This window comes from Penaeus japonicus, unplaced genomic scaffold (assembly GCF_977035675.1).
Source record: "Penaeus japonicus unplaced genomic scaffold, GWHDUDI00000001_assembly GWHDUDI00000036, whole genome shotgun sequence".
Taxonomy (NCBI): Eukaryota; Metazoa; Arthropoda; class Malacostraca; order Decapoda; family Penaeidae; genus Penaeus; species Penaeus japonicus.
The window spans coordinates 6,598,416-6,608,003 of NW_028234438.1; the positions used below are offsets into that span (position 1 = coordinate 6,598,416).

At 40.4% G+C, this 9,588-nt stretch overlaps 1 protein-coding gene across 4 annotated transcripts in view; it reads left to right on the top strand.

The window, feature by feature from the left end:
• Positions 1 to 1,247: 1,247 nt before the first annotated feature.
• Positions 1,248 to 9,588, top strand: part of Su(var)2-10 (E3 SUMO-protein ligase Su(var)2-10) — a 34,525-nt gene continuing 26,184 nt past the window's right edge. For 2 of the 4 annotated variants that reach the window (XM_086531782.1, XM_086531779.1), the window contains exons 1-3: positions 1,273 to 1,314; positions 2,427 to 2,593; positions 9,449 to 9,588. The exon at positions 9,449 to 9,588 is cut by the window's right edge and continues 198 nt beyond it. In XM_086531782.1, the coding sequence (XP_086387908.1) occupies positions 1,288 to 1,314; positions 2,427 to 2,593; positions 9,449 to 9,588 (334 nt within the window). In that variant the 5' untranslated portion in view covers positions 1,273 to 1,287. Of the gene's footprint in view, positions 1,315 to 2,426; positions 2,594 to 9,448 lie in introns of all 4 variants that reach the window. The other 2 variants (XM_086531783.1, XM_086531780.1) reach the window with 2 other exon arrangements.

The window sequence follows — 9,588 nt, forward strand, 5'->3', positions numbered from 1 at the left end:
CACCCCCTCGCATCACGTCCCCGCTCTTACTCACCCTCCTCATTCTAATACTCCCTCTGTCGCTTCCCTCGTCCCTCTAGTCCCTGCCACATCCTCTCGAGCCTCGCCTCTCGGCGTCTCCATTCTCTCTCTCCTTCAATCCACTCTCATCACCTCTCTCCTCCCTCTCCTCTCTCGCCCACTCTATCTTCCGCTCCTCCTCCTCTCGTTCTCTCTGCTCCTTTCTCTCCTCGTGCCCTGTCACTCTCTTCTCCCGGAGTCGACCTCCTCTCTCACCCACTCCGCGTCTCCCCTCGTCCTCTCCTCCTCTCTTCACTTCCCCACCCCCTCTCTCCTTCTCGCGACGTTCTCGCCCTCTCTCATAGTTACCTCCTCTCTCGCCCTCTCTCTCCACTCTCTCTCCATCCATTCATTCTCTCTACTCTCCTCTCTCCTGCCGCCCAACTCACTCACCACCTCCACAAACCACAAGCTCGAACCACCGCTCCCACGCTCTCTCTCTCTCTCTCTCGCTGAATATGTGAGTTTGTGTTTGTGAGCGGATTTGCGGTATTTGTTGTAAAACACTGTAAGCCATGTCAATTCTTTGAATATGTAAATTTTGCCGATGACGTCGGTATCAAACCGTAGGCAGTAGAGCGTAAGCACATAACTTTAAGAGATCCTCACTCTCTTATTTCGGCATATGTCTCTATATACACTAGTTGGATGTAAAAAGATGGACATAAATCATCCATGCGCTAATCGCCTGAGGCATTCCCATCATTTGAAGTTAATTCATGAAAACATCATAGATTTACAACAATTCGCCATTGCAATCATTTCCGCCATATTTCCCCTTGCAGTACGCATGCTATGAACTTTAAAAATCCACGGGTTTAGGCACAAGGCTGCGAATGCATCGCTATAGCATTTCTGGAAACCCTAAAGTAATACATCCCAATCAATATCCAGCTTATTGCATCGACCGGTAAGGAAGGATGGCAAAGATATTAGCCTTTTGACTTAAAATGGGGTTACGTAAGGGGGCCAATCACCCCTCCTCAATGCAGAAGTAACCGCCAGCGCCAAAAGCCCGCAGCTATTTTCTCTTTTATTTCGTAAATAGTTCTAATTCATTCACCTCTAATAATAAGAATCGTGACATCAGTATTGAATATATCTCTTATGCTTACAAGGACTACCGATTCAGTATAAATTTTATCACTTTTTATTATTTTTTATAACGTGGATGTTCGTGTGGATATTCGTCGCATTTGCTTCCACCCAAAACAAACCCAAACAAACATGGCAGACGCAGAAGACCAATTGCGGGTAACATATTTTTCTTCGTATTTTTTGCCTCTCAAAATGTGCTTAGGTGATTTATTCCTACGTCTTGCGTAAATAGAGACAGCCATTAACGGATTAACATTCGCATCAAGTCTTTTCTACCGGTTTTAAAGTGGCAAATATGGAATATTAAACTCCCGTTTTCTTGCCGATAGGTTTCCTTCCGTTTGTTTTTTTTCCGGGACTGTCAAAGCAGAGTGAAATTTTCGATTTCTTGATTCTCTCTTGTAAAATACGTTGTTGTTTTTCCTCATTGCTTGGGATTCGCTTAGTGATTTTATACTGGGTTTATTTGTAAATGTCAGATGTCAATGTATTTTTAGGAAATCGGTGGAAATATTGTCGGGTATATTATTTTTGTTAAAGACTCCTAGAATGTGTCGGTATTATAATTATTAGAGTGAAGTGTTTTTAGCGGTTTATAATTAATTAGCCTCAGGGAATATAAATGTCACAATATATTTCAGCAGTGAGAGATGGTGTTACTGTCCTCAAAACTGGATAACCTGTATTTCTATCCAGTGTTAAGAGCTTAATGATTTACCATAATTTGCATCAGTTTATATTGTATTAATTTTCCTGGTTATCTTGACTTGAAAGAGTATTTTCTTCTGTAAAGATCATTGTTGTTAATAGATTTTATTGACAGATGGCTTTCTGTGATCTAATTTGAACACATTGCAGTTTTAAACCAAATAAGTTTTTAATTGGAGCATCAGTTCACCACATTATAATAGTATTACACATTTATACCTAGGAGTATGATACAAGACAAGCACTAACTGTCTTTTGTATTGATGACAGGGGTTTCTTGTTGCCATGAAAAAGTTTTTTGTGTCCACTCAAACCTCTCCTGATTTTTGACAGTTTCATAATTGACCATTAAGGTCAACTGATGTCTGTTACTTGATTATGATTCTCATTATTGTTAACTGATACATCAGTTATTATTGTTTTCAATTAGTGATTCTTCTTGGACTAAAAGAAAATTGTATTTATGATAACAAGCTACATATGAGAAAAATTCATAGAAAACACTGGAATATGTACATAATGATTTTCTTTAAATCCTACCAACTCCTTTGTCTTTCCAGAGAATGGTAATGACCTTTCGGGTCTCGGAGCTACAGATGCTCTTGGGATATGCGGGGAAGAACAAAACAGGTCGCAAGAATGAACTACAGAGCAGAGCAATCGAAATTGTGAGATTACGGAACCCCGCCATCCAGGCAAAGATCAAAGAGCTGTACAAGAGTATCCAGTAAGTGGCTGAACTTTCTTATCCTTGGAGATATGTGGTGTATGCAGTTCTGTATATTGTGTGTAGTTTGATGGCGCATGTGTAGTTTTTAAGCCTGACTTACAGAATTGCATTCAAAAGCTTTGCATGTGTTTTGTGCAGCATTCCCCCTTCCCCCTTTTTTTCTTTGAGATTTTTTTATTGTTTTTGAGTGAAATATAATATTTGCCTATTGATTATCATTTGAATTTCATAAGGTAATATGGTGCAAGTGTCCCTTGTGTTTCCTTTATCATCTCTATCTTTTTCTCTTTTCCAATTCTAACTTCCCATTTTTAGTTCCTCCTCCTCTTAAACTTCCTCCTCCTCCTCCTCCTCTTCTTAAACTTCCTCCTCCTCCTCCTCCTCTTCTTCCTTCACCTCCTCTTCCTCCTCCTCCACCTTCTCTGCTTTCTCTGCCTTCTCCATCTCCTCCTCAACCTTCTCCTCCTCTACCTCTGCCTCCTCCATTTCTTCATCTTCATCCTCATCCTCCTCATCCACCTCCATCTCTGCCTTCTCCTCTTCCTCCTCATCCTCCTCTTCCTCTTCCTCCTCCTCTTCCTCCTCCTCTTCCTCCTCCTTCCACTGCCACCACCACATCTTCCTCTCTTTTCTCTCCCTCTCTTTTCTCTACCTCCTCTCTTTCCTCTACCTCTTCTCTTTCCTCTCCCTCCTCTCCTTCCTTAGTCTTGTTTACCTCACTCTCCTCCTCCTCCTCCGCCTCCTCCTCCTCTTTCTTCGTTTTTCTCCTTGTCCTTCACCTCCTACTTATCCACATCCTCTTCTTTCTCTTCTTTCTTGTTGGCCTTTACCTCCTATTTCTTCTCCTCCTCTTCTTTTTTTCTTTCTTCTTTTTTCCTTCTGCTTCTCCTCCTCTTTCTCCTCCTCCTCCCTCCCTCCCTCCCTCCCTCCCCTACCTCCTCTCTGCCCCCACCTCCTCCTCTTCCTCCTCCCCAAGCTTCCCTCTCCTCATCCTATACCTGGTTATTGCTGGTAATACATTTTTATGATGCATTGCTGACAGATCCTCTAAATGAAAATGTTGCAGAAATATTCCATCTATTGCCAAAGTGCTTAGGGAAGAAATCAGGTCTGATATTTTCTATCTAGCCCTTAGTAGGTAATCAAATGCCATAAATCGTGGCATCTGGCATCTTGAAATTATGCATCCCCACAGAAGATAAGCTAAAAGCTTTTACTCCCCATGGCAGCCAGATGAGCACTGACTATTCTACAGTGCTATGGAGTGTGAAAAGGATTATTGGAAAGTCAGTACTAAAACACTGCCTTCCATCAATTAAAGTTGAAATGTACAGTTTTTGTATTCTTCAAAGTATTGCCAGATGCTCTTGAATTTATCTGTGTTTAAATTTATTTTGCAATATTAGCAAATATGCAAGACATTAGTCTTGTGGAGTGTAGAGAAGCTTTCTGACTCATTCCCTTTTTCTGGTGATACCCAAGAAATTTTAAATACCTCAGAATGCACCAGTGCATCACCGGCATTATACCATGAACAAGTTTTGATGCAAATTTGTATCACCAGCAGTGAATGGCCCATATTTTCCCTTTTCTTCTACTCTCTGGTAGCAAATGTAAAGGAACTTACTGTGTTCTTTATGGTTATTAGACATAGTTCTGTATATCACAGAGTTTTGACAGAGCAGTAGAGAATAAATGGAATAGGATAGATGGCTTTGGTTGATCTCCTTATCCATGGATCCATGGGTAATGAGATTCCTTTCCTCGATCAAGATTGTCTCTAACCTCAAGAGCAAGGGTGAAGCAGGAGGATGTATGATCATATTTGTAATTGAATTAGTCATTTTTTGATTGATTTAGTCTTTAAACATAAAAGATATATAAAGGAGATTTTTGATATGCGGTATGGTGAACTTTTGTCATTTAAATGAAAGTAAGTCTTTAAAGGTTATGATATAAAGTATTGTGCTCATATTGGATTTGGTAGCATCTGATTCTATTTCCTCTGTGATGAATCAAATCAGGGCTACACAGAATCATGTATTCTTTCACAGTGTGCATGTATTATCCCAGTAAGACGTACAAGCTCAGAGCTACTCTTGCCCACAGGACAGATGGGCAAAATAATTTTTACCATCTTTCACCCTGTGTACCATACACAACCTAAAAGTGACAGTTTCCATGTATTTTCCTTTAGGAGTTAACAGTGCAACACTCATCACCTTCTGAATTGTTGTAAAAAAATGTAGACATAATTAATCAAAGAGAAAGTGATTTAATTGTGTGTGTGTGTGACAAGAGTGTTAGTAGTGGGGGGAGGGGGTGTTGATAGTGTTCAAACAGCTGATAAAACAAGAATTAAGGAAAGGGAAAATATTGAGCTCAGGTCCACTACCAAGACACAGGCTTGGTCCCTAAGCTACCTCCATCAGGCTTCAGAGTTATTTTTTAATGATGGTACAAAAGCATAATATTATTTAGCATACTTCTAAGAGGATCAGAGAATATAGATCCTCATTGCCCTTGAAAAAAATAGTAGGATCTGGGCAAAGACCACTCAAGGTCTGGCTCACCTAGTTTCCCAGATGCAGTACTAAGATTCTAATCTGGTTCTTGAGTCGGATAAGGGTAGTGGAACTTCAACTTTATCTAGTGACTTTACAGAGGGATGAAAGAGATTTTGAGTAACTGGATCTGTACTACTTCTGCTTCTTTTTGTCAAAATTCCGAAACTTGTTGGTGTTATGTTAATTTTTTCTTGTTTTGTTTTGCTTTTATCATTACTTTAGGTAATCTATACCAGCAATATTTTTTCTTTCCTGTGAATGGTTGTCTTGTAATAGATGTCTGTAACATTTATTATGTATTTAATCCCATTCAGTAATTTCCTTGCCCCCCCCCCTCCTCTCTCTCTCTCTCTGTCCTCTCTCTCTATCTCTGTCCTCTCTCTCTATCTCTGTCCTCTCTCTCTCTCTCTCTCTCTCTCTCTCTCTCTCTCTCTCTCTCTCTCTCTCTCTCTCCTCTCTCTCTCTCTCTCTCTCTTTTCTCTCTCTATATTTCTCTTCTCTCTCTCGTCTCTCTCTCTCTCTCTCTCTCTCTCTCTCTCTCTCTCTCTCTCTCTCCTCTCTCTCTCTCTTCTCTCTCTCTCTCTCTCTCTCTCTCTCTCTCTCTCTCTCTCTCTCTCTCTCTCTCTCTCTCTCTCTCTCTCTCTCTCTCTCTCTCTCTCTCTCTCTCTCTCCTCTCTCTCTCTCTCTCTCTCTCTCTCTCTCTCTCTCCTCTCTCTCTCTGTCTCTCTCTCTCTCCTCTCTCTCTCTCTCTTTCTCCTCTCTCTCTCTCTCTCTCTCTCTCTCTCTCTCTCTCTCCTCTCTGTCCTCTCTCTCCTCTCTGTCCTCTCTCTCATCTCTGTCCTCTCTCTCCTCTCTGTCCTCTCTCTCCTCTCTGTCCTCTCTCTCTTCTCTGTCCTCTCTCTCATCTCTGTCCTCTCTCTCATCTCTGTCCTCTCTCTCATCTCTGTCCTCTCTCTCCTCTCTCCCCTCTCTCCCCTCTCTCTCCTCTCTCTCTCCCTCTCTCTCTCTGTGTCTCTCCTCTCTCTCTCTCTCTCCTCTCTCTCTCTCTCTCTCTCCCCCCCCTCTCTCTCTCTCCTCTCTCTCTCTCTCTCTCTCTCTCTCTCTCTCTCTCTCTCTCTCTCTCTCTCTCTCTCTCTCTCTCTCTCTCTCTCTCTCTCTCTCTCTCTCTCTCTCTCTCTCTCTCTCCTCCCCCCTCTCTCTCTCTCCCCTCTCTCTCTCCCCCTCTCTCTCTCTCTCTCTCTCTCTCTCCCCCCCCTCTCTCCTCTCTCTCTCTCTCTCTCTCTCTCTCTCTCTCTCTCTCTCTCTCTCTCTCTCTCTCTCTCTCTCTCTCTCTCTCTCTCTCTCTCTCTCTCTCTCTCTCTCTCTCTCTCTCTCTCTCTCTCTTTTCCTCTTTCATTTTCTCTTTTTCTCTATCTGCCCACCCTCCTTTTCCCTTTTCTCTCCCCTTTCTGTCCTCTCTCTCTCCCACTCACTCACCATATCTGTTTTGTCTAGATGTGTGGCTGTGTCTCATTACCTTCCTTGCAGTCGTTACAAAAAAAGGTGTTCGTATACATGTTGACATGAACATGGACTTTCACACTGAAGATAGAATATATACAAGATATCATTCCGTGTCAGGAATTGTCATGAGTTTAATTTTTCTTTTGAGTTTTTACTTCTGACATAATAAGGCTTTTGCACTGGGGGCATGTAATTAGATTTTTTCAACAAAGGAAATAAAAGGCTGGTAATTTTCTGGTTGCTTTTAGCATGTTAGGCTGGGTGTTCTTACTTTAAAAAATTACAAGTTCATATACTCTCCCAACCCGTCCAGAGAAATCTCTGCATGTGTGACGTAAAACTTATTCCAAGGTTTAACCATGTCATAGAGCAGAGCAGTCTCTTTTTAAATATTTTGGCTGTTATTTTGATTTATATATATATGTGTGTGTATATATATAAATATATATATTTTTTTTTTCTGCCTTTTGCCGAATGGCCTGCCTCGAATCTCTCCTTTGACAGTACTTGATAATGCGCAGAGTTGATTATCACTGGCTCATTACAGCTTGTATTAAAGTATGAGAATCATTCCCAGGGGAGCTCATTGGGCCGAGGAATTCTTCTAGGGTTAATCTTTCTAAGCAGGCCATAGGTGCTAGACCTTAACACTACAGGTCTGTGAACTTTCCCCTATCAGTTTTGAGGGGGCAGGAAAGTCTAGGAGATTTTCAAAATTCATATGAAGTATCCAATTTTACAATAGTTGTTTGAAGTTTGAAGTACTGATGCACTTTAAGGTATCATAATATGAAAACAAGTTTATTGATCTTAAAGAATAGAAGAAAAAAAGACTGCACTGTAGGAGGTGAAGTAGTGAGTAGCATTTTCCTTCTTCCATTTGTATGGTTGTAGAGAATTGTTTTTTAAAAGGGGTTAGCACTATTTATTAGGCCATTTCCTTTAATGAACTCAGTCTGCAATTCACTGAGGTACAGTTCTGGGCATTTGATAGTGGAGCAATGCACATTTTTTCTATCTAGATAGCATCTTAGATTTGTTTGGTCTTTAGTTCTCTTAGAATTTATGTCTCTAACCTATGATTTTTTGGTGGTTGTTTCTCTTAGATTTAAATGTTCCCTTTCTCTATCCCAAGTTATTATTTGAAGATAATGGTTTTGGTAACTGCAGATGATGTACCAAAACATGACTTGATGTTTTATTACTTTTTGGGTGTTTTGTAGATTGATACCATATTGTATTGTGTATAGAATCAAATAAATTCCATCATCATTCCATCAAGTTGTTGGAGGTGTGGGAGAGGTTAAGCAATGATATTCTATGTATGGGCAATTTTATTTAGCGGGTTGAAATAAGCCATGTTTAAAAGAAGACCCCCTGTGCTACATAAAAAAGAGGACAGTGCATCCATGAAGTTTTTGTGCAAATTTGTCAGTGCCATAATTTTAGATTGAAATACAAACCCAAATATCCCTATCTTTGCCAGACCTGAAAAAAAAGCTTTCTTGACTGTGTGTTCTCTAGTTATTTGATAGAGAAGTAGAGGCCCCTATGGTACAGCAGGAGACATTCCATGTTTTTATTTTCATATTTTTTTTATGTGTGGGAAATACAGTAGACTAATAGGGTAGGATGCACTTGCTGGATAGATGTGTCTGGTATGTGAGAAATTGAGACTGGGAAAAGGATTTAGAGTTCCCTCTTTTTTGTCACCTTTTGAGTAGGGTGTTGAGTGACCATAAACATTCTGTAAAATTGATATTTATAATGCTCATAATTAAAGGTAAGTGTATGTATGCTTCTCCAAAAACTTACAAGTTAATTCTGTTTCTCTGGAAAGGTGTACAGTAGCAGAGAAAATACCAATGAAAGCCAGATGATTACTTAACATCATGCCCCTTTCCTTTTAAAGATTAACAATGTATTTGCATAAGCACTAAATCTTATATCTCCTCTACTTACAACATGGAATTTCTGTGTTTAAAAAATAAAGAAGGGAAGGCAGTCTGGATATGGAAAGGACTAATAAGGAATTAAGTAACAGGTACGATTTAGGACAAATAGAGCTATGACGTGAGGAAATGGGATTCATCTATAATGTGTAATAATGTGTAAATCAATGGAAAAAGAGATTGCATAGATTCTGATGTATGCATAATACCAGAATTGAGAAAAGAAAGTCTGATTTGTCGTGCATCTGCAGCTTGGTACCATAGGGGTGAAAGGAATGCTCTTGCGGCTTTCCTGTATGTTGTTTTGCATGGCTGTCACAAGGGGTCTGTATCATAAAGATGTAATTTGTTGACTAGTAGTGGGTAACATGTTTAGTGTGGGAATTGACATGAAATGAAACTTCAAATTCAAGGCTTGTAACTTTTGCTTTGAAGTAGCCATTTCATGTCATTTTTGCCTTAGAAGAGTCAGCTGGATGAAAAGTACTTGTAAGGGATGTAAGTGTGCTCCGTAACATGCTCCTCATCATTTGCCTTGCCTTCCTGTTCTGTAACATTCGCTTTCCTCCCAAAGAAATTCAACTTTTTTGTTTCTTAATGCAGGAATGTGCATTTTTTTTTAGAAGTAAGTCATGGTACTGATTTTTTTTTCATCTATCGGCAAGCTCATATTCTATATTTTTTTAACTGCATGTCAAAAGAAGTTGAGTGTCATTCTGGAGAAGGCTATCCAGCTGACTACATGTCGGAGGCAAATGTTTCTATTTTTTGTGACATTGGACAACTAACACATGCTAATGTGTAGTCTCCTTGTGTTTTTCTTTGCTTAGACTAGAGATGATGTCGTTTGGTGACAGGTCACAAGCCGCAGCGGGCGGGCCGACGGGGATCCACCCAGCACAGAAGGTTCCCATGGGCCTTGGCTCCATCACAGCCTACACGCAGTCTGCCAGTGTCCCCAGCCTCCCGG